Genomic DNA, 25,603 nt, shown 5'->3' on the forward strand with positions numbered 1-25,603 from the left:
GTTGAATTGGGGTTTCCTGTAGGGGAGCCCCAGGATCAGTAGTTTTTAAAAAGCTTCCCAGCTGAGAGTCTGCTGTGAAGCTTGGGCTGAGAATTACTAGCTAATCCAGAGCTTCCCAATTATTGACCTTGAATGGTTTACAGGTGTATCAAGGTAATGACTCCTCTCAACCCCCAAATGCACCATAAACATGTTTTTATTTTCTCTGTGTGCTGTGATGTGAGGAAGGTCAGGAAGCACTGATACATGACAAAACATCAAAACAGCTGACTTCATTTTTCAAGACTCTTCCTGTGTCTTGACTTGGTGTGTGTTCAACCCTCGTTGGTATCACAGCCATCGTCTGTCACGCCTTGTGTCTCTACAGCATACCATAAGGGCGCCAAAGGAGGGCACGGTCAAGAAGGTATTCTACAAAGAAGGTTCTCAGGCCAACAGACACGCTCCTTTGGTCGAGTTTGAGGAGGAAGACTCTGACAGAAGGGAAGCAGATTAAATACCATCAAATAAACAGCCAGTTAAGCAACATGTTCAGTACAATATCCACACCAAAAAGAGAAAGTGCCTTCCTGCTTTTCTCGGGATCTGACGACTAGCACTTTTACTAAATGATTGTATGATTCTGCTTAAAACTCATGTTTAAAAATCATGTGCTTGGGTCACAAATACAATAAATTCTCTTCAAAATATTTCATACTAATAAAATTAAAGGATACTTTTTAAATTGGGAGACAGTATTGTTTGTTTCTGCCCCAAATATTATATCATGTATTGTGTTTAGGCAGGTGGGCAGCAACTTGATCAAAAGAGAACTGAGAGAAAAGGTCACTGAACTCAATGAGTTATCTCCCAGTCACAGTCAGGACAAAAACGAACAGTAACATATTTCAGAGACAAATGCCATAGCACTAAACTCAACCTAAGAGTTTTTTGCCAAAGAGTAGCTTCTTGGGCAGTTTAAAGGCTTGGATGTTATTTGTTTCTTGTTTTTGTGACTGGAAAGTTTCAATCCAGACCGCCTTTGCCTTTATTGTACTTGCTAAGCTTGTACAAATTTATATACACATGCTTAAGCTTTTGTGTATATGTATTTTATGCACATATATATATAATGTTTAAATTATATGCTGGAATATAATTTTTCTAGAAACACACTTTCAAGCCTCTGCATTTTCAGGTATCTACTGAAGTGTTAAATATTTGTTGATTTGAATTCTAGCTGCACACATGAGACTGCACTAAATGTTGTAGAGACTGCAATGAAATTTTAAAATATGGTCTTCGTACTTTAAGATGCTGATAACTTAATTGGGAAAATAAGACATAATCATGTGAAACGTTATGTGGAAAACAATCAGATCCAAAATTAAGTAGTTCCATTGTCAAGAGAGTGGTGAGAAAGGTACTAGATACTGAATTTGGAAATGCTGAGTTCCCAAGTAAATATGATCACACAGTAGTTAGAACATCCATTTTTCCAACAAGGCAACAAGAAACTCAATACACTAAGACGTGGATCTGGGTGAAGGTTGATGGCTTATGATGTGCAGAATACAGGTCTTTAGGAGTTGGGGGAAGAGACCAGTGGGCAGGTGTGCTCAGGGTAGGTTTCTTTAAGGAAGGAGAACCCAAGGGCAGTAGCAGGAGTGCATGGAAATTACACACTAGAAAGGAAGGAGCAGAGCCTACACTGTTGAAAATGAGCAAGTTGGGTTCTATATTTGGGAGCAAATCTGCATAACTGGAGAGGGAGGTGCTGGGATGGGTGAGTAGGGACAATAAGAGATAAAGTATGAAATTTAGGTTGGGACCAGAAGCTAACTGGCATGGAATGGCAGGTTTAGATTTTATCTTGCCAGTTGTAGTTACACTGAATTATTTTTCAGCAGGGAAAGCAGCGATTTTGGAAAATTTTATCTGGCTTATTAGAGTCTTTAAAAAAAAATTTTGATATTATTTCATAAGGGTGAACATTTGTATACCTTATGACCTAACATCCCAGTTCAGAAATGGACAAACACACTTGTGCACCAAGAATGTTGATAGCCATGTTACCCGTAATAGCAAAGCGCTGGAAAGGATCCGAGTTGGTTGGCAGGAGAAGGAATAAATCACTGTGGTATGGCACACAGTGGAATACTATGTAACAGCAAAATAAACAAGAGCATCAACATGGATGAATTTTGAATTCATAATAGTGAAATAGCATGTACCAGGAGATATACACAGTATGGTACTATCTTTACAGACTTGCAAAATCAACTAGGTTCATATATATATATAATAAAGAAATTTTTTAAATTAAGGTATGGTTGATTTATAATGTGTTTCAGGTATACAGCAAAGTGGTTCAGTTTTATATCTATTATTTTCAGATTCTTTTCCATTATAGGTTATTACAGATTATTGGATATAGTTCCCTGTACTATACAGTAAGTCCTTGTTGCTTATCTGTTTTATGTATAGTAGTTTATATCTGTTAATCCCATGCTCCTAGTTTACCCTCCCCCACCATTTCCCCTTTAATAAAACATTCTTTAAAAAGTAGAATTAAAAATTAAAGACAGTGATTCGCTACAGATAATTAAGCAAGGGGTTGACATGTATAAAGTATGTACAGGTAGATGCAGGTTACTGTTTAGTGTTCTCGTTGTACAGCTGGATGTTTGGTTGATCATATACATTACATATGATTCAAATAATACTTTAGAAAATTTATTCTGGCAGTAATTTGCAAGTTGGATGGAAGAGGAAAGGACTAGAGGCTGGAAAACCAGTTAAGAAGAGGTGCTTACAGATAGATAGTCATGAGAAAGTAAAGGAAGAGACCATCAAAACCAGGGCTTTTTTTGGTGGTGCCACAGAGCTCTCAGCAATGAAAGCGTTGAGTCCTAATCACTGGACCACCAGGGACTATCCTAAACCAGTGCTTTTAACTATACTTTTAGCAACACAGCCTTTTCCCTTGTGTAAACAAAACTTCCTCTTTTGACCAGAGGGAAGAGCAAAGGTGCTTTGGTAGAAATTTGGGGTTGCTATATGACCCTTCAATACCCTTCAGGGGCACAAGATAAAGTTATTCTCTATTTCATGGTGGAGGAGCTCTGTGGATCACAATGATGTGTAGAGAAGGAATTGGAAGCCAGCTACCACAGTTACCCATATATTGGGGAGATTCTTTGAGATCATCGCTGTGGTGCCGTGTGAGCGGTTCCTTTGCACATGACTACATCTATTTCTTCTAAAACACTTAGGGCATTTGCTGTATACCCGGGCCTCTGAAGGCAAAGATGGTAAAAAATGGTTTTTGCCCTTGCCTCAATTAACAGGAAACAAGATCCAGCTGTGTCCAGTAATGTACTGTAATTGATGGTAAGTAGTATAATATGCTTGGGCACCAGGTGCCCTCAGGGGGGAGGGTCAAGTGACTGGAGTAATAAATTCTGCTTTGGGTCAGGAAGCTGAGGGAGTAGCAGTGACATTTGAACCAGCCTTTGGAGGAAAGCCATTTGCCAGACGCAGAAAGAAGGTAAGACCAGGCCATTGCAGGCTAAGGAACTAGGCAGGGCTAATAATAACAGCGAGGTGTGAAAGTGCACACTGCTTGGGGCACAGAGAGATCCAGCAGGGGCTGGGCCATGGGGGGCGTGGCCAAGCGGGGCTGCCCATCCGGGGACGGGCTTTGTTCTGAACGCAGTTGGGAGCCCTGGAGATTTTCAAACAGACAGGTTTTTCAGAGTTATTTCTGGCCACAGTCTGGAATATAGATTGGAAAGTGGAAAGAGGCTGGAGACAGAGAGTCCGAAAGAGGCACCAAATATGGAAGCCTGCCTGGGGTGGGGGGGGGTCCATGTTCTTGTCGCGACCTCAAAGTAGGTCTTTTTTGGGTAAGATCCATTTGTAGGCATGGATCAAAACCTGGGCCATATCGTTAGTTGGAAGAAAGCTGTTTGCTACCTTATCTTTGACGATAACAGTGTGGATGCAATGTGTTTTCGGACTATAATAACCAAGAAAACAAAATTTCAGAGCCCTGATGGTTGCTTTTTAACCATTAAGGAAGACACATAGTGTTGTAGACAAAACAGCTTTGGAGTTACAGTTCCTGCATTCAGGTCCTAGCCTGACCACTTACTGGCGTGTCTTGGGCATGTCCTTCAACTTCTCTGAGCTCTGCCTGTGAATGAGGGTAGTGGCACTACCTTCCAGAGTTGTTGTGAAGATTAAATGAGAAAATATAGAGGCTGACTATAGCACTGTGCTTGAAACATCATTTATACTCACCTGGCAGTTGCTAGTAATTTCTAACTTCAGTTACTGCATAAGAGCAATTAAGAAACTGCACTAAATTAAGCCCAGCTGATTATTCTTGCCAGCAAAATCCCCAGGACCTGTGGTGGGGGAATAATCCTGCCTGGTCATGCATCACTCTGTCCCGTCTCTCCACTCCCTCAGCTCAAGCCCCCTCCAGGATCAGCCAGGCACCTGTCGACCTCAGGCAGACTGGTGTTGTCAGGGGAAGCCTCCATCAGCCCCTCCCTCTAAAACAGTCAGCTGCCAGGCTGGCATGTCCCAGAGCCTGTCTGCCTGCTAACGGGGCAACAGTGCTTCCAGAAGCAGCTTGCCTCTTGCGCAAAGGCTAGGCCTGGACCTGCTCCACCGTCCGCATCAGTTGTCACTCATGTTTGTGGCTGGTACTTGGAGGGGAAATCTTGGTATCTGGCTGAAGCCTGTTTGAGTGGGTATTACCATTCCACTGGGCAGCATTGTAGAGAGGGCTCTTACTTAATTCAACTATCTTTTTCCCCCACTATCACTGGCTTGTCTTCTCTGGCACAAGTACCATTTTTGACTCCTCAATGGTTCCCTTAGGAATATTGGGTGTTGGAATGTGCATCTATGTTCTGCCTACACATAGCACTTCCGCTGTTGCCATTAAAATATTTACAGTGTTGATAGTAATACTTTACATTTCTGTTTCACCTTTCATCAGAGGATCTCAAAAAGCACTCCTAGATATTCACACTAAGCTTCAAAATACCCAGGAAGAGGAAAATGTGATTTAAACTGCATGGTGAGACTGGAGGAGATGACTGTCCCCAAGTGCTTTGCTCCAAGCCCAGAGCAGGGAGTCTTGGGTCATTAGTCCCCTCCTGCTAATGACACCCTGCTCCCTGAGGGCTGGCCCCAGGGAGCTGCAGCCTTGGGGTTAGTAGTCTAACTACTAATTCAGTCTGGGTAGACTCAAAGTCTGAGTCTCAGAGTATAAGTTAGACTGTACTCAGTATAGGGCATCCCAGGAGGCCCTGCTCACAACTCTCAAAGTCTCTGGCTGGGTGGGAGCTGTCTTGCCTATCCACCCCCGCACCCTGTGAGTAACCCTGGAGACACTATTTCTTCTGCGAGAGCCTGGACCATTAGCAGATATCATAGCCCTGCAGCTGCTGCTACTGCTGCTAAGTTGCTTCAGTCATGTCCGACTCTGTGTGACCCCATAGACGGCAGCCCACCAGGCTTCCTCATCCCTGGGATTCTCCAGGCAAGAACAGTGGAGTGGGTTGCCATTTCCTTCTCCAATGTATGAAAGGAAAAGTGAAAGTGAAGTCACCCAGTTGTGTCCAACCCTCAGTGACTCCATGGACTACAGCCTACCAGGCTCCTCTGTCTATGGGATTTTTCAGGCAAGAGTACTGGAGTGGGGTGCCATTGCCAGCCCTGGTACCGATAATTACCCTGTTGGCCTGACATTTGTCTCCCCATCTGCTGGATCCCAGGAAGCAGAGTGCCTTGGTGCCTCTAATTCGGACTCAGTCTCCTCCACTGTGTTGCCCTCCCTGAAGACTCCAACCGCAGCCTGTATGTAACTTCCTCCCTCCCAAGACGGCTAACATTCTCTGTTCTTCCCACTGCTGGTTAGCATTTTCCTAAACCCTTTGATTACATTTGAAATAACTCTCATTCCACATACACCACTCCCACCACCAGAAAAAAATTTCAAAATCACTAACAACAACAAAGGTAACCTGGGACGTCTCTGTCTTCCCAGTTGTTTTTATTCCTTTTTCATTACCTCCTATATCATAAAAGCCATATGGTTTTCTCCATTACTGAAAACAGGCTTCGTGTTAATTTTCATGCAGACTGACACCTGCCTAAGTTTGTTCCTGTTACATATTTGGCCACACACACAGCTTCCTTTTTTGATGTCTCCATCTAAACAGACTTCTCATCCACAGTTGCCCTCGATCTTCCCTGCTCCTCTCTCAGAACTGACCCCTGCTGAGGTCATTCCATTCAATCGTATATGCAAGATAAGCCATGTAAATATTATTAGTCTCTTCTCAAATAAATATTTAATTTTGGAACATCTACTTTTGCTTTATTGACTACGACAAAGCCTTTGACTGTGTGGATCACAACAAACTGTGGAAAAATCTGTATGCTGGTCAAGAAGCAACAGTTAGAACTGGATATGGAAAAACAGACTGGTTCCAAATCAGGAAAGGAGTACATCAAGGCTATGTATTGTCACCCTGCCTATTTAACTTACATGCAGAGTACATCATGAGAAATGCTGGGCTGGATGAAACACAAGCTGGAATCAAGACTGCCAGGAGAAATATCAATAACCTCAGATAGGCAGATGACACCACCGTTATGGCAGAAAGTGAAGAAGAACTAGAGAGCCTCTTGATGAAAGTGAAAGAGGAGAGTGAAAAAGTTGGCTTAAAACTCAACATTCAGAAAACTAAGATCATGGCGTCTGGTCCCATCACTTCAAGGCAAATAGATGGGGAGACAATGGAAACAGTGACAGACTTAATTTTTGGGGCTTCAAAATCACTGCAGATGGTGACTGCAGCCATGAAATTAAAAGATGCTTGCTCCTTGGAAGAAAAATTATGACCAACCTAGACAGCATAGAAAAAGCAAAGACATTACTTTGCCAACAAAGGTCTGTCTAGTCAAAGGTATGGTTTTTCCAGTAGTCATGTAGGGATGTGAGAGTTGGACTATAAAGAAAGCTGAGTGCCAAAGAATTGATGCTTTTGAACTATGGTGTTGGAGAAGACTCTTGAGAGTCCCTTGGACTGCAAGGAGATCCAACCAGTCCATCCTAAAGGAAATCAGTCCAGAATATTCAATGGAAGGACTAATACTGAAGCTGAAACTCCAATACGTTGACCACCTGATGTGAAGAACTGACTCATTGGAAAAGACCCTGATGCTGGGAAAGATTGAAGGGGGAGGAGAAGGGGACAACAGAGGATGAGATGGTTGGATGGCATCGCTAACGTGATGGACATGAGTTTGAGTAAACTCTGGGAGTTGGTGATAGACAGGGAGGCCTGGTGTGCTGCAGTCCATGGGGTCACAAAGAGTCAGACATGACTGAGCAACTGAACTGACTTTCACATCAGTAAAATAACTCAGGAAATGTGCCTCAGACACTGTTATCTAGGTACTACAGAGAGGAGCTAAAGCAGAGCATATGGGAGAGGGGTCTTTCCCCCGAAGTACCCATAGGGTCTTGCTCAGTTATACTCTTACCTATTTTCTGAAAACCTTTCCCCCTTGGCTGAGTATCTTTTTATGCTTTCAGATCTCCATCCAGAGAACTTAATGGTGCCAGGGCCCTCATGTTTGCTTGACCAGAGGATCCCAGTCATGCAACTGGCCAGATGCCTTTAAAAACATAGAGTGACTTAAGGTGGAATTGGAACCTTGGAAATAAAAACTGTTCTATTCAGAATGGGGTTAACATTAAAATATCCTCCAAACAAACCAATCCTCTGATGGCCTCATTTCTAGAATAAGATTATCCACTTGAAGCCTTAATAGAAATACCATGTTTCAATATTGACAAGGAATTTGTTAATTTCCCAGTTGAAAACTGTGGGATTGGACAGTAGTTGGAGGCAATGAGGTCTGCAGTTCTCAGATTTATAATCCTTGACTTTGGAAACTGATATTTGGGGAAAAATGTAGGTAGATTCAGTAACAGTTTAGGTCTTCTAAGCAGAAAGGTAGGTTTTCACCCTCTTCCTGGAGAATGTGAAAACAGATTAAGGGATAATATAGGACTCACCAAGGCCAGCGTTTCACTTATAAAACTGAAAGAATTAAAATTTAAGACAATTTCTTTAACTCTTAACTTTTAAAAATGTTTATTTCTTGTATATTTTGCATAATTTCATTATTAGCTAATGTAATTCTCAATCCCTGGATCAGGAAGATTCTCTGGAGGGGAAAATGTCAACCCATGCCAGTATCTTCACCTGAAAAATCCCATGCACAGAGGAGCCTGGTGGGCTACAGTCCACGGGGTTGCAAAGAATCAGATACAACTGAGCAGAAATACCTACCTATGGGCAAAAATATTTGTCCCTTCCTCCAACAGAATAACATACACATGTGCCCAGAAATTTGATTTTGTTATTAAAAGTAGTTTGATCTCTTAGAGACACTAAGAGAACCCGTGGAAAAATATATCAATACCTTAATAATTTTTTGATTCACAGTGAGAAATGTATCTGTCACAAATCAGAATACGTGTATTGATTTGACTGATGTGTTTCTCCTGGTGTGAAAAACACTTGGAAGCCAAATTATAATGTTGAGGCTTCTTGTTGAACAAGAACCCAGAAGAAAGGAGTTTATTGCATGGTAAAGGACCTGACAATTTGATGCATCTCTCTCCACAAAAGCAATGCATACTGTTGGCTCCAAAGCCCCAAAAGGTTGAAGACAAGCTACCAATCTTTTCCCCTGGGATTTCCCACTTTAGAATTTTTCATTTGCTCATTCCCATTTTTTAAAATATATTCTTTCTTTGGATTTGTTAATGTCACCATTAGCCTATTTTCCCTAAACTTTCCTGATAAGAATCACTTGGAGCACTTGACAAGAACAGATTTCTGAATAAATTTCTAAAAGAAAGGACTGGTATTCTGCATAGTTAACAAGCCCCAGGAAGGTTTGGGAGTGACAAGTTAGTCCAGTGCACCTGTGTACTGTTCCTACAAGCCACTGCAGATCCTGATCCCACTGGTCTAGAGGGCCCGAGATTCTCCATTCCTAACAGACTCCCAGGCACCTAGCCAGGGGATCGTATTTTGAGTAGCATGCCTCAGTGGTTCTCAGAAAGCATGCCAGGCCAGCAGAGTGGACAACAGCTGAGGACCTCTTAGAAATACAAAGTCTCAGCCCCATCCTACACCTACAGAATCAGAAACTCTGGGAAGGGGACCCAGCTATGTGTTTTAATAAGGTCTCCAGGTAAGAGTTTGATACACCTTAAAATTCAGTAAGCACAGATCTAAAGTTATGCTTAGCTGTGTTTTACTGCTTCTGATCAGGAAACTATTTCATCTGAGATGAACTTTTGTGTGTTTCTCACTTTCTTCATCTGTGTACATTTAGATAGTTCAACTCCATTTAAGGTGGTGACTTGCTAGCACCATTGTAAAGGATTCAGGAAATATTGGCAAGAAAGTCACTGTGGAGTATTTGAGGGGAGTTTGTTCCTTCCTATTTTTACATTTAATGTTTTAAAGACCACTGAAGAAAGCAGTTTGTATTAATACAAGGTAATGGGTTGTGCATGCATGCTTGGTTACTCAGTTGTGGCTGACTCATTGTGACCCCATGGACTGTAGCCCACCAGGCTCCTCTGTCCATGGGATTCTCCAGGCAAGAACACTGGAGTGGGTTGCCATTTCATTCTCCAGTGACTCTTCCTGATCCAGGAATCGAAGCAGCGTCTTCTGCATTAGCAGGTGGAGGCTGTTACAACTGAGCCAACTTAGATTGTCAATACAAATCCATAAAGGGACCAAAACTCTGATAACACCTGTAAGTGAAGTAACTGAAGTTCAGGGAGGAGGTCTGACCTCAGAAAGTGGTTGTTCTGCAGCTCTACCCAGTTGGTGCTGGGTCAGGTGGGAATGTGGGCCCAGAAGTGGGCACATCTTTGAACTGCTTACCAGAAGTCAGAAAGCCGACTTTTTACATGGTATCTCTTTATTTTTTTCAAAAGGTTAGCAAACTATTCACATTTGTGATACATGTTCTGTGTGCCTAACAAGCGAGGTGTCTGTTAGCAGCTCTGCCTCAGTAGGTAGTATATCTTGCATATAGTCTCAGAGAGACTAGTCCAGGAGTAATAGGCTAGCCTTGTCCTCTCTGTGCATCACTGGTATATTGAGTATGTCTCAGAAAGACGAGAGCGCCAAGTGAGATCTATTCCCAGCTCTGAGGGGGGCACAGCTGTGAAACGCCAACCCACACCGCGTACCATGCTCCTGTGAAAGGCCAGTCAATTCTCTTCTCTAAGTAACTCTCCGAGTAGCCAAGGGGTAGTGCTCACAGAACTATTCGGCACATTCTAAATGGGGAAATGTCACAGGTTTACACTGTGTAACCTGTCTGGAAGCTAACAATACCTAATAGTCAGGATAGTGGTCTAAGGGCAGATTCAGATTTTGTGGGTCCTGAAGCTTATATTACTTTGCCAACAAAGGTCCATCTAGTCAAGGCTATGGTTTTTCCAGTGGTCATGTATGGATGTGAGAGTTGGACTGTGAAGAAAGCTGAGTGCCAAAGAATTGATGCATTTGAACTGTGGTGTTGGAGAAGATTCTTGAGAGTCACTTGAACTCTCAAGGAGATCCAACCAGTCCATTCTGAAGGAGATCAGCCCTGGGATTTCTTTGGAAGGAATGATGCTAAAGCTGAAGCTCCAGTACTTTGGCACCTCATGCGAAGAGTTGACTCACTGGAAATGACTGATGCTGGGAGGGATTGGGGGCAGGAGGAGAAGGGGACGACAGAGGATGAGATGGCTGGATGGCATCACGGACTCGATGGACGTGAGTCTGAGTGAACTCCAGGAGATGGTGATGGACAGGGAGGCCTGGCGTGCTGCAATTCATGGGGTCACAAAGAGTCGGGCACGACTGAGCGACTGAACTGAACTGAAGCGTATACAATTTGTGGGGACTCTAAGGAAAAAAGTGTGAAACGAGGAATACAAAATGAGCTATGAAAGTACACAGAGGTCTTAACCAAAGGTGGGAAAATGTTTACTTTTGCATACTTTACCAAAAAACCCAAATGCCTAGGGCATTGGAAGCAGAGGCCCTGCAGTTTCCCAGGGGTCCTTACACATCTGCCTCTGTCCTGGTGACCACTGGGTGCAGGCAGGGGTTGGGGTCAGGGATGCAGGTGTGGGTGTTCTAGGGTGCTGGTAATGTTGGTTCTTAACCTGGGTTGGGGGATCATTTCACAACAGTTTGTTAAGCAGTGCACTTATGTTTTTGCATTCTTATGCATATTTTATAATTTAAAAAATCATTTGAACCTTTTCTAAGTCAGCAAAAATACTCATTGGGTGAAGCAGGTCATCAACAAATATTTGTTGAATGAATTAACAAATGAATGCATTTTCGAATCTATTCAGCCAATATACATCAAACACCTAATGTGTAAGGATCCCTGCTAGGTATTATGTTATTAAATACTTTATAGTATTTAATACTTAAGTAAAAGAAGTAAAACTTAAAAAATAAATTATATTTTATTTCACCATGTTTAAAAGTTAACCTGATTCTTTTACTATATTATATATATATATATAAATATAAATATTGTTTTATGTATTTATAAGCTGGATACATACTTTAAAAAGAAGAAAACAGGAACTTCCTGGTGGTTCAGTGGCTAAGACTCTGTTCTCCCAATGCAGAGGGTTTGATCCTTGTCAGGGAACTAGATATCACATGCTGCAATTAAGAGTTTGCATGCAGCAATTAAAAACCTTGCATGCTGGATCTAAAACCTGGTGCAGCCAAATAAAGAAATAAGAAAATGTATTTAAATTTAATACGTTTTAGTTTTAAAATAAATAAAAGAAATTATTTATTTAGCATATTCTAAAGGCTGGGAATATATTTTTAAAATCAGGCATAATTCCCCCACACTAGCACAGTCACTATTATTATTTTATTGTATTTTCTTTCAGCCTTCTATTTACAGGTATACTTTTTACATAATCGAAATAATTATGTTCATAAAATTTCAACCCTGATTGTTTTTACTTACACATCATAAGCATCCTCCATGTTGTTACATGGTCTTCATAATTCTAACTTTAAAAACTTGTTAATTATTCCTTAGTTATCCTGGTAATAAAATAGGATATAATTTATATAACCGTTTTCCTCATCTTAGACATTCAGCTTATTAAAAATTTTTGCTATTATAAAATGAAATAGAACTTATTTTGATGTACAAAACTTTCCTTTTTTCTACTAGGATCATATGCTTAAGGATACACATCTCTCACTTATTTTTCCTATAAATTCATATATTTTATTTGTCCACACTAAAAAAGAACTAGAACTGGTGTGGAAGTGAAAAGAAAACAGGTGGGGAGATGGTACAAAAGGGAAAATCCCTTGTGCATAGATTTTCAAAACTATTTATCTTCAGTCAATCCAAGACAAACCTTCCATTTTTGTATGAAAATTCATAGGATGCATCTTTCTCCTATCAAGGATGTTCTCTTTTATTTGGTGACCATGGATAGCATGCCAAAACTGACAGATTCTCTCTGGAGAATTAATTTCTCAGGTTGTCAGAAACTGTGATAACTATCAAGAAAGTGTTTTAGTAGCCAGGTGTTTCAGATTTGCATTTGCTCATGTCATATATAACATTTTCATTTCAATTTAATTCAAGAAATTGAGGATCTATATTGTCTCAATTTCCTGTACCAAAAATCTGGACAGGTGTTATGATGACTTTTTCCTGATTTGAATATAGTTACATGGAAAGTCATAAAAAGCTCTCATTACACGTTTAATTAATTATCTTTACTGTGAAATCTGGGTGTAAGTATTGGCAAAGCACTCAGAAGCAGGCATAAATAAAACACAGTCCCTCTGCTCAAGGAGTCTGTAAATTATTAGGAAATCAAGAACATAAACCTGAGTTAATTAACTTTCTAAGTAAAGTTTATGTTCTTAAAAAATGTGTAGACACTCCAGGGAAACGTAAAGACAACACATTTACTTGATGATATTAAGGAATTATTGTTGCTTTTTTAGATAATTTACTGGTAATGTGTTTTTTTTTCTCCCTAAAGACTGCTTCTTTTAGAGATACTAAAATACAAATGAAATAATAATATCTGAGATTTGCATCAAAATGAAGCAGGCCATGGTATAAGCAGGGTTGGATGATGCGAGGCTGGACTTGAGATGATAATTGTAGAATTGGGGTGGTACGTGCATGAGAATTAATGATATCATTTGGTGTACTTTGTATATATTTGAAATCTTTTACAGTAAAAAATTATTATACCTTATTTAGTCTTCCTTTGATTGGGATATCAAAACACTATTTTTAATATATGTTTTGATATGTATGTGACTGGAACCTCAATAACCCAACATACCATTTGACACCTTCTCCATCTTCATACCCCAGGCCAGTCTGCCTGCATTTTCCCCCTGGGCCTCGACCAGACCCCTCTGATCAGGTCTCAGTATCTGCCCTGCCTTACTTAGAGGCAGCTACCTGGGAGGGAGATGTTGACAAAGTAGTTTGGTTAGTGAGAAACCTGACTCCTGCCTGAAGTTTAAAATCTATGTTTATTTTGGAGTAAACCAGAAATGATTCATCTTATGAGATTCCTCAAGGCCAGTGGAATCCTAAATTCTCTTGGGTGAGTTTTTTCATTCTGAGCTCTAATTGAAACCACAGCGTGGGAACTGGTTGGCTCTTCTCTTATATACAGTATCTGTTAGAAGCAGTAACATCTGCCACCATCTCAATTCTTGTCTTCCTTGACATTGGGATTGATTTAACCAATAGAGTATACAACTAAACAAACAACAAAAACTAAACTAAACAACAACAAAAATCTAAATCAAAAAGCTTCCAGTAAAACAAACGGAAAATTACAAAATAAAAATCTTAATTTTCTGCAGTTTTACAAGCAAGGTGAAAGTGATTTGCTTTTCTTTTGAATTGTTTTGAACTGAAATTGAAATTGGAGTATAAACTTGGTACACTCTCGGAAACTGTTTCTTTTCTTGTATTTCCTCTTTGTTGAAATTGTTCCCCTTAATTCATTGAATTATATGAATGTAATCATTTAAGTCACTGTTACTAAATAGAAAATCAGATGGCACTATTATTTGATTTTAGATTCATATTATACATGAAGATCCCATCAATGAGAAGGAAGTATATTTTTAACATTTTGAAAGGTCAATTTCTAATATCTATTGCTATCTAGTTTAATGGTTCCCAAGTTCTTTACCCTTTCATTTTTTAATTTAAATTTTTTTTTGACTTTTTGGCGACAAAGTACAGCTTGCAGGATCTTAGCTCCCCCAAACCCAGGTCAAGGCAGTGAAAGCCCGGAATTCTAACCAATAGGCCACCAGAGAACTCCCCCCAAATATACAATGAACTCTTTTTTTCAGTTGTACCAGGCAGCCTATGAGATCTTAGTTTCCTGACCCTTTTAGAGTCTCCTTAATTATTTCTATCAACAAGGACTTTTGGTATTAAACCATTTTTTTCCCTATCAACATGCATTTTTAAAGAAGTCATAAAGTAATTTCTCCACTTTTTTTTTAAGCAATGAAAGAACATAATGAGCTTGGAGTAACATGTAACATGTATTACTACTGTGAACTAAAACAGTCCCAGCTAAAATGACAGAATTTCAATCATTTTAGCACTAGAAAGCTTTTCTTTAGCTAAACCATTCTGTTAGACTTTGTTAGACTTTTCCACATGTTGAAAATGGTCTGTGTTGTGATCTGTATTGCTATCTTTCCAAACAGTTGTTGGGGTAATAGCTCTAATTCATAGAACTATATCATTCAAGGCTCCTATAAAAGTAAATTGGTAGCAAAAACCAAATAATGTATGATTCCTTCAGATGATTTTTCTTCTCATTGCTAAGCATTATCACACATAACATTGTGGGAATTAGTAAATAATTTTCTGCTTGCATGTGTATGTGCTGAATTGCTGCAGTCGTGTCCAACTCTGGGACCCTGTGGACGGTAGCTCTCCAGGCTCCTCTGTCCATGAGAGTCTCCAGGTAAGAATACTGGAGTGGCTGCCATGTCCTTCAGGGGATGTTCCCAGGCCAGGGTTTGAACCTACGTCTCTTATGTCTTGTGCACTAGCAAGTGGGTTCTTTACCACTGGCACCGCCTGGGAAGCCCTTTCGTTTGTATACTTGCTCCCGTTCTTTCTGTTCTGTGTTTTCCTGCTGTAAGACCAATCCCTGGCTGTTGCCAGAGATCAGAGGCATCCCGAGGCTGACACGCAGACATGTGCCCACCAGGCAGGCAGGTGGTGACACAAGTGGTTTATATGGAAGCCCTTCATGTCCCTGCCAGGTAGAGTTGATTTATAATATTATACTAGTTTCAGGTGGACAACATAGTGATTCAAGGTTTTTTATAATTATACTCCATTTAAATTTATTATAAAATATTGACTATATTCCTATGCTAATATATATAATATATACAATATTATGTGTATGTATATAATATATAATTAATACATTTACTATGTATAATATATATGTATAAATAATATATTCTTGTATCTTATTTATATTATACATAGTAGTTCATACCTCTTAATCCCCTACTCCTATCTTGCCCCTCCCCACTTCCCTTTCCCCACTGGTAACCATTAGTTTGTTCTCAATATCTGTAAGTCTGTTTCTTTTTTTGTTAGATTCATTCCTCTGTTTTATTTTCTAGAGTCCACATGTAAGTGATATAGTATTTCTCTGTCTGGCTTACTTCACTAAGCATAATACCTTCCAGATGTCCCTCCATGTTGTTGCAAATGGCAACATTTCTCTTTTTTATGGCTGAGTAGTATTCCAGTGTGTGTCTATGTGTGTGTGTACTCTCACATCTTCTTTATCCATTTATCTGTTGATGGGCACTTAGGTTGCTTCCATATATTGGCTATTGTAGATAATGCTGCTTTGAAAACTGGGGAGCATGTATCTTTTGGAATTAGTATTTTTGTCCTCTTTGGATACGTACCCAGCAGTGTAATTGCTGGATCATGTGGCAGTTCTGTTTTTAGGTTTTGAGCAAGCTCCATACTGTTTTCCTTAGTGGTTGCACCAATTTATAGTCCCATCAACAGTGTAGGCGGAGAAGGCAATGGCACCCCACTCCAGCACTCTTGCCTGGAAAATCCCATGGACGGAGGAGCCTGGTGGGCTGCAGTCCATGGGGTAGCTAAGAGTCGGACACGACCAAGCGACTTCACTTTCACTTTTCACTTTCATGCATTAGAGAAGGAAAGGGCAACCCACTCCAGTGTTCTTGCCTGGAGAATCTCAGGGACAGGAGAGCCTGGTGGGCTGCCGTCTATGGGCTCGCACAGAGTCGGACACGACAGAAGCGACTTAACAGCAACAGTGTAGGAGTGTCCCCTTTCTCCACATCCTCACCAACATTTGTTATTTGTGGTCTTTCTCTCACTGATATTTCACACAATACTCTGAGGTAGATATTTTAGAGATGAAGGAATTGGATCTCATATTAAGGAAAATGCCACCATTGCCTTCATATTAAGTGATAGAGTCTGGTTCAAGCACAAATCCAGGTAACTCAAAGCCCACACTCTCCTGCTTCACACAGCCTCCCTTGTACCCATAATCCTGTTGGGTCACCTGGATGCAGTGCTTGTAAACCTGCCCAAAGACTTTCTTCAAGTCTCATAGTTTCCACATTGCCTGATCCTAAGTTCCCAGGGTGAATGGGCAATGATGCTGGAACTGTTTAGTTCTTTCTTTATATTTCTAGTACTTCATGCTGTGGCTGACATGTAGGTGTTCAATGAATGCTGAGAACAATTACATATCCTGAAATTTTGAACAAAGCTCAGATTTGAAGTTGGAAGGAAAGCAAGAATTTATCTAATCCAAACTTGCCAGTCAGAGGAACTGAGGGCCAAAGGAGACAGGTGGGATTTGCTCAGTCGTATGCAGACAGGCTAGAACACCATTGTCTAGTCTGTGACTTTCTCATGTCATCCCATAGGTCTATTTCAAACATTCCAAAGCTGATCATTCCTCAGTTTGTATGTTAAATAAAGAGAACTAGTTCAAGTGGGCCTTAGGAAGCATCACTATGAACAAAGCTAGTGGAGGTGATGGAATTCCAGTTGAGCTATTTCAAATCCTGAAACATGATGCTATGAAAGTGCTGCACTCAATATGCCAGCAAATTTGGAAGCAGCAGCGGCCACAGGACTGGAAAATGTCAGTTTTCATTCCAGTCCCAAAGAAAGGAAATGCCAAAGAATGCTCAAACTACTGCACAATTGCACTCATCTCACACGCTAGTAAAGTAATGCTGAAAATTCTCCAAGCCAGGCTTCAGCAATACGTGAACCGTGAACTTCCAGATGTTTAAGCTGGTTTTAGAAAAGGCAGAGGAACCAGAGATCAAATTGCCAACACCTGCTGAATCATCGAAAAAGCAAGAGAGTTCCAGAAAAACATCTAGTTCTGCTTTATTGACTATGCCAAAACCTTTGACTGTGTGGATCACAATAAACTGTGGAAAATTCTGAAAGAGATGGGAATACCAGACCACCTGACCTGCCTCTTGAGAAACCCATATGCAGGTCAGGAAGCAACAGTTAGAACTGGACATGGAACAACAGACTGGTTCCAAATAGGAAAAGGAGTACATCAAGGCTGTATATTGTCACCCTGCTTATTTAACTTATATGCAGAGTACATCATGAGAAACTGGAAGAAGCACAAGCTGGAATCAAGATTGCCGGGAGAAATATCAATAACCTCAGATATGCAGATGACACCACCCTTATGGCAGAAAGTGAAGAGGAACTAAAAAAGCCTCTTGATGAAAGTGAAAGAGGAGAGTGAAAAACATTCAGAAAACGAAGATCATGGCATCTGGTTCCATCACTTCATGGGAAATAGATGGGGAAACAGTGGAAACTGTGTCAGACTTTATTTTTGGGGGCTCCAAAATCACTGCAGATGGTGACTGCAACCATGAAATTAAAAGATGTTTACTCCTTGGAAGAAAAGTTATGACCAACTTAGATAGCATATTCAAAAGCAGAGACATTACTTTGCCAACTAAGGTCCGTCTAGTCAAGGCTATGGTGTTTCCAGTAGTCATGTATGGATGTGAGAGTTGGACTGTGAAGAAGGCTGAGCGCCGAAGAATTGATGCTTTTGAACTGTGGTGTTGGAGAAGACTCTTGAGAGTCCCTTGGCCTGCAAGGAGATCCAACCAGTCCATTCTGAAGGAGATCAGCCCTGGGATTTCTTTGGAAGGAATGATGCTAAAGCTGAAACTCCAATACTTTGGCCACCTCATGTGAAGAGTTGATTCACTGGAAAAATCTCTGATGCTGGGAGGGATTGAGGGCAGGAGGAGAAGGGGATGACAGAGGATGAGATGGTTGGATGGCATCACTGACTCAATGGACATGAGTCTGAGTGAACTCCAGGAGTTGGTGATGGACAGGGAGGCCTGGCGTGCTGCGATTCATGGGGTTGCAAAGAGTCGGACACGACTGAGCGACTGAACTGAACTGAACTGAACCTATCTGACAGGGACTCTCTTAATGGTCCAGTGGCTAAGACTCCATGCTCCCTGAGCAGGGGACCAAGATTTGATCCCTGGTCAGGGAACTAGATACCACGTGCACAACTGAGAGTCTGCATGCCACAACTTAAAGATCCTGCACGCTGCAATGAAGATCAAAGATCTTCAAAGATCAAAGATCACAGTGCCCCAACTAAGATCCAGTGCAGCCAAGTAAATACATAAAAATAAATACTAAAAAAAGGAGAAATAGAAATGTAAAGAGAAAAAAAAAATGGATCAGAACTTCATATAATGTAAAGAAAATATTCCAATTGCAGGTCACTTCATAACTATTATTCATGATTTCTTTTGAGAAATCATCCATCTCAAAGACTGGAATCAAATCTTAGGCACTTCTCAGCCACCAGATCAACCAAACAAAGCACCTGACTCAGAGGGTAGTGGACTGAGAACCTGGGCTCTGGGCCATGTACCTCACCCAAGCTATGTGGCCCTGTCACATGCACCCAGCCCAAGCCAGGTGTTCTGTTACACATTTCACAGCTTGTTGTTACCCTGTACGGCTGTATCCTATAGATCAGGAATGAAAATACTCCCTTGCTGTCTCCTAACCCCTCCCTCTGGCTATTCTTTCCAGCCAGACCTGATCTGCCAATTGTGTTGTCGCCAACCAACGCCTTCCTGGAGCTCAGCAGTCGGGCCGGACCCTGGACCTTCGCGCTTGCTTCCCCTGCACTCAGCCCTCACCCTCGCACCCTTCTTCCCCAGACTATCAACCAAATCGAGGGCCCTCTTCAAATTCTCTAAAATCCATTATTCAGTTGGTCTGCAGCCACATTTTCCTCTCTTTTGCTTGTGGTCAATTAAGGGTGGCCAGGTCACATTTCATCTCTAAAGAACTTTGCCCTGTCATCTCCTGTCCCCAATGCCCTGAAGGGTGTTTCCAGGCCTCCCACAACAGATTAACCTATTTGGGTTTCATGTTTAGATTCCTTCATTGACTTCCTCTTTCTGTATATTTATTTTCAAAATGATAATCTCATAATATTAACAGTTTTTGGTCTTTCTTCTTTTTCACAGTGCTATAGGGCTAACCTGACCTTGATATTAACTTTTTAAAAGTTTTACAACATGTGCACAGAAACTTTCTCTTTCACTAAACTCTTCTCTCATCACTCATCCCAAATAATTTCTTTGAAAAGAGTGACATATCTTGAAGGGAACAGAGAAAATGGCATTTACTTCCTGTGTAGCCCTAAGAAAAACACCTCAAAATTCTAAAGTGCTTGTGAAGGCATTTCAGTGTTTAATATGTGTTCTTTTGATTGAAATATACAGAAATTACATTTAATAGGATGACATGTTTAAGGACCAGGCATATTATTGTTGCTTGGTAGACATTTATAAACATGTATAGGTGATCTTCCTATTTTGCTATGCACACTGAAAAACATTTATCCCAGATATAGGTACATATTTAAAGAATAAGTCTTGGAACTTCTTGGCCAACCAGTGATTAAGATTCTGAGCTTCCAATTCAGGGAGTGTGGGTTTGATCCCTGGCTGGGAAACTAAGATCCCACATGCCGATGGCACGAAATTAAAAAAAAAAGGAAGAGTTCTTATCACCCGTCTTGCCAATGTTTTTCTGAAATATTTATTAATTTATGGCTGCACTGGGTCTTCACTTTTATGCATGGGCTTTCTCTAGTTGCAGAAAGCAGGGCCTACTCGCTAGTTGGGGTACATGGGCTTTTCATTGCTGTGGCTTCTTTTGTCTCCTGCCAGTTCTTTTCCCTCCAATTGAATTATGCTAGCTTCCCAAATGCTACATATTTCTGTGCTCATGCGCGCTCAAGTCACTCAGTTGTGTCTGACTCCTTGTGACCCTATGGACTGTAGCCTTGCAGGCTCCTCTCTCCGTGGGGTCTTTCAGGCAAGAATACTGGTGTGGGTTGCCATGCCCTCCTTCAAGTGATCTTCCCTACCCAGGGATTGAATCTGAGTCTCATCTCCTGCATTGTAGGCATATTCTTTAATGCTGAGCCATCAGGGAACCCATTTTTGTACTATTATTGATTATATATCAATATTCCAGGTTTACTTTGGTTTTCATCTATTTCCTGGAAGTAAGGTCACTGATTACTCCTATTTGTTGGGCATCTTCTCCAGGCCAGCCACTGTCTAGGCCAGTGCTGACTGGTACAATAGCTGTTCAGCGTATGTCCAAAGCCATTCAGCTTTGGACCAGAGCACATCAAATGTGACGGGTCCAAACTAAGATGACTTTAAGTGTAACATACACATCAGATGTTAAAGACTTACCATGGAAAAAAGTAAAATATTTCAATATTTGGAGTACAGATTGAAATGCTGATATCTTAGATATCTTGGGTTAAATATTGAAAAATGAAACAGGTAAAAATCTGTTTCTTTTCACTTTTAAAAGTTTTTCAATACTAGAAAAACTTAAATGTCACATGTATCTCACATTTGTGGCTTGCATTATATTTGTCAGACACTGCAGTGCTGGCATAAGTGCTTCATACATGTCACAATGCATGCATGCAATAATGAATGAATAAATGAGACAAACTCTACTTTCCTGATCTTCCAGGACAGTTCACAACAGACTACCAGAAAGGAACCAAACAAACTTGGGGGTTGATAGAATCTCATAACTCAACCCAGTCTTTTCATTTTGAGAATAACAAGTCCCAAAGAAATTTGCATGACATGCACTATTCACTGAATAAAGACAGAAAAGCAAAGTTTTGATTCAGTACCTCAGCAGAGAATGCCTTGGTGAGGATACCAAAAGTACCCAGGAATAAATGCCTGGGATTCCAGGGGATCATCTAGCCTACTACCTGCAGAACTGTTTCAGTCATTAAGATCTCAATGAATTTACTCTTTGCAACTGACCAGAGTTGTTCCAGACAGACACCTGGTCTGAGCCACAGTCTCATGAAGGAGGGACCAAGCTGAGTCGGGCAGGGAGGTCCAGGATGGACATCTTGGGGACAGTAGGGCATTGTGACATCATCAGTGGTGGTCTCGGACGCTTTTCCATTGCTGGCCCTCCAGTCTCAGCTGTTACTGCAAGTCCATTCCTCTACCATGAGTGTGGAGCAGCTAAAATCAATAGATCCACATGTACCTTGAGGTGACAGACTGGCTCTGGTAAATATTCCCATTTTCCTATTTAGAGGGTGACCCACTGGAATACTGCTTTTGTTCTCTTCTGTGAGGAGGACAATGGTACCCAGTTTCCTAGGGAACTCCTTGAGGTTTATTCCCTTGTCCTAATTAAGGATTCCTCTTCAAACGGTTCAGAACGTGGGGGAGAATTTCAGGCAGTCATTTCTTTGGCATCACTGGTAACATTTGTCAGTGACAAGAGAACCCCAAACCTTTCTGCTCTTCCCCTACTCTGGTGAGTTTGGTGTGAATTTGGGACCATGGTTCTCACACTAGACAGCCCTGCCCCGAGGCCTAGTCCTGTCTGCTTTACCCTTTAAAAAATTATAATTCTGGACTGCTAAAATCTAAATGTTATGTTTTACTCAAACTAAAATAGATTACCTTGGTCAGTCTCATTTACTCTTAACATATTTATATATAGGCAAGCTTGAATTCAATAAGCACATTTATGTAAATGTTGGGCAAAACTGAGTCCACTTAAGTGTGGGAGGGTGCTGGCTGTGCGTCCCAGACTAGTGTCTTTGAACTGTAACTGTGTCTACATAGTTACCCTGCAAGCTTAATTTTAGCTAGTTGAACTACCAGAAATGTTAGCAATCTGTCTTTTCAGATTACTTATGCTCTTTCTTTTTGCTAAAAGATAGATTTTGAAAGTATGAAATCCTTGGTTTTACATGTTTCTTTACACAGACTTGCAACAATTTTATCAGCAAATATATATATATGTCTTAACATGAATTTTAAACTTCAAAGGCAACAATTATTTTCAAATAGTTACATGTTTTACCTTGAAAATTGTATTATGTACAAATACTGAATATTATTTTGTCTATATAGCCATAGGTATACAGTGACTATATGTGTGTATGCACTCACTATACATACACATAGGTGTGTGACATATACATATGTGTATCTGTATATCAACATCTTTTTCTATATCTATGTGTAAATACAGATTTCTAGTGGGGGAGAGGGAGAATGATAGTGAATTCTGGCTAGATGTTTCCATCTTATTTCCTGGAATATTGAGATTGTCACTGCAGAAAATAATCTTTACAAACTCTGTACTTAAAAAAACCTCAACTTCTTAGCTTAAATACTTGAAACCTCATGACAAAAGAGTGATATGAACATGTTAATTAACATTCTTTAGTTAATTAAATCATGTAATTTATGCTTTATCTTTAGGAATTTTCTATTTAAAAATAATCAGGACAATTTTAACAAGTATGTTTCTCTCACTCAACCACAATGACTGAGTAATAATTCTCCATTTCACATTCAGTACTGTAGCTTGGAAGTGCAGTAATGGGTACAGTTGCTACTACATTTACCATCTGACCATATGGTATAACATACATCTGCCAAGGAGTAAAGACATCCCATTACAATAACAAACAATATAGGCACAGTCTTAAGGCAGATCAAAACATCAGTCAAATATCATCTTTCTTTTAATTTATCCAAGTATTACCATGGCGTATGTATATACGTGTGTGTGTGTGTGTATATATATATCCTATATTCAAGGCACTCATTTTGACACTGAAAACTCAGAGATCTATGCTGCTGGGTCTCTGGCCTGGAACAGTGCACAGTCTGGCAGGGGAGGTCACGGAGGCAAATATTATCATATATGATGTCATAAGCATAATAGAAGTGTATATAAACTGTCACAGAAGTACAGAAGGAGAAACATACCTACCTGGTGGAATGCAAGGAATGAGGTCAGGAGCTTATCACAGAGAAGATGGTCTCTGAGTTGAGCATGGAGGTTTTAGGTAGGAAATAACAGTGAAATAGTTAAGTGTCTGTTGCCAGACTGCACACATGCTAAGTCGCTTCAGTTTTGTCTGACTATATGCAACCCTATGAACTGTAGTCTGCCAGGCTCCTCTGTCCATGAGATTCTCCAGACAAGAATATTGGATTGGGTTGCCATGCCCTCCTCCAGGGAATCTTCCCAGTCCAGGGATCGAACCCACATCTCTTATGTCTCCCATATTAGTAGGCGGGTTCTTTACCACCAGTGCCACCTGTCTGGGTTTAAATCTCAGCTTTACTACTTATTGGCTGAAGAACATTTGGCATGTTATTCAACCTCTCTGTGAGTGGGTATAATCTTTGGGCACAGTTTATAGGGTTGAAGGAAATGGCAACCCACTCCATTATTTTTGCCTAGAGAATCCTGTGGAAGGAGGAGTCTGGTGGGCTACTGTCCATGGGGTTGCACAGAGTCGGACATGATTGAAGTGACTTAGCATGCATGCATGCATAGGGTTGAAGTGAGGATTATGTGACTTAGGCTGTGTATGGGTTTAACACAGTGCCTGTATATGGAAAGCCCTCAGTCAGTGTTAGCCTGCTACCCAGGGATAGCAGAATGAGAGATGGCAGGCTTGGGTTGTTAAAACAAATATGAGGTGCATTTGTGTGGAAAATTGCAAGGTTAGTGGACAAATCATGGGGAGAGAGCCTTGGATGCCACACCAAAAGGGCTCACATTTATGGAGCCCAATGACAATATTAAGGATGAAATTCGTATTTGTGTTATAGCAAGAAAAGTCTGGAATGGTAGGGAAAGAGTAGAGGCCAGGACTTGAGTTAAGAGGCTACTGATGAGAAGAGATATAATAGAGGCTTGGCTACAGATGGATAGAAGATAGAGTGCAGATTCAAAATTATTTAGGAGGTGAAACTGATGAAGTTCGGTGGGCAATTAGATTAGTGGGATGAAGTAGGAGTCGTGAATGACTTAAATTTCTGACTTGGCTGATCTGAGAAAAAGACAGGAGGAAAAGCAGATTTGTGGATAAGGTTTTGGATCTGTCAAGATTGACAGGCTGGTGAAGTAATCAAAATTAGTGTGCAGGCCTGCCACTCGGGACCTAGAAGTCAAGATTTAGGACTCCTGAAAATATAGATAATAGTTGACATTGTGGAACTGTGAGTGAGAGCATGACACCACTCATACACAGGAAGAGATTCAGGGATAGTTCTGAAAAGGCTACCATTTAAGACCCAAAGACAGCTGAGCCAGCAAAGGAGAGTGGCACAGAGGAAGAGGAAACATAGTAAAAAGTGGAATTAAGGAGCATAATGGAGAGGAAATCTAAGGCAAAAGCATTCAAATGCAGTAGAGAGGTCAGGTAGAATGAGAAGAGCCATTTGTTGGAGGTGCTCTTGTTCAGTTGACAAGTCATATCCGACTCTTTTGCGACCCCATGGGCTGTAGCCTTCCAGGTTCCTCTGTCCACAGGATTTTTCTGGCAAGAATATCAGACTGGGTTGCCATTTCCTTCTCCAGGGGATCTTCCCGACCCAGGGACTGAAACTGTGTCTCCTGCATTGGCAGGTGGATTCTTTACTGCTGAACCACCAGGGAAGCCCTTGCTGGAGTTGGCAGTTAGGAAAAAGAGCTTAGGAAAACCCATGAGCTGTTAGCTTAGCGAAGTATAAGTTTGAGGAAAGACAGTGAATCCTCTTCATTAAGACCCTAGATGTTACTTGATATCTCAGGTCAAATGCTAGGTGAATTCCTGGAAGGAGAACATCTAAGGCTGTGGTCCAGCTTCAGGCTTGCTGCATTAGGCAGACCTGGTCTGTCTTTACTGAATATTTTCCCAGGGCTTAGCAAAGAGTCTGGGACATTAATTTGTGCACACTGAAGGCTGGTGAAAACAATGGATGTGTGCTTATTGATAGCCATGGATGGGTCTTGGTAGAGTCCTGGGAGCTCC

The 25,603-nt window shown here is 40.8% G+C and overlaps 1 protein-coding gene across 3 annotated transcripts in view; it reads left to right on the forward strand.

Moving 5' to 3' along the window:
- Positions 1-672, forward strand: part of MCCC1 (methylcrotonyl-CoA carboxylase subunit 1) — a 53,019-nt gene extending 52,347 nt beyond the window's left edge. For all 3 annotated transcript variants that reach the window (XM_052638329.1, XM_052638330.1, XM_052638332.1), the window contains one exon: positions 368-672. In XM_052638329.1, coding sequence (XP_052494289.1) covers positions 368-496 — 129 coding nt within the window. In that variant the 3' untranslated portion in view covers positions 497-672. The remainder of the gene's footprint in view (positions 1-367) is intronic.
- Positions 673-25,603: the final 24,931 nt, after the last annotated feature.

This window comes from Budorcas taxicolor, chromosome 1 (assembly GCF_023091745.1).
Source record: "Budorcas taxicolor isolate Tak-1 chromosome 1, Takin1.1, whole genome shotgun sequence".
In the NCBI taxonomy this organism is placed as follows: domain Eukaryota; kingdom Metazoa; phylum Chordata; class Mammalia; order Artiodactyla; family Bovidae; genus Budorcas; species Budorcas taxicolor.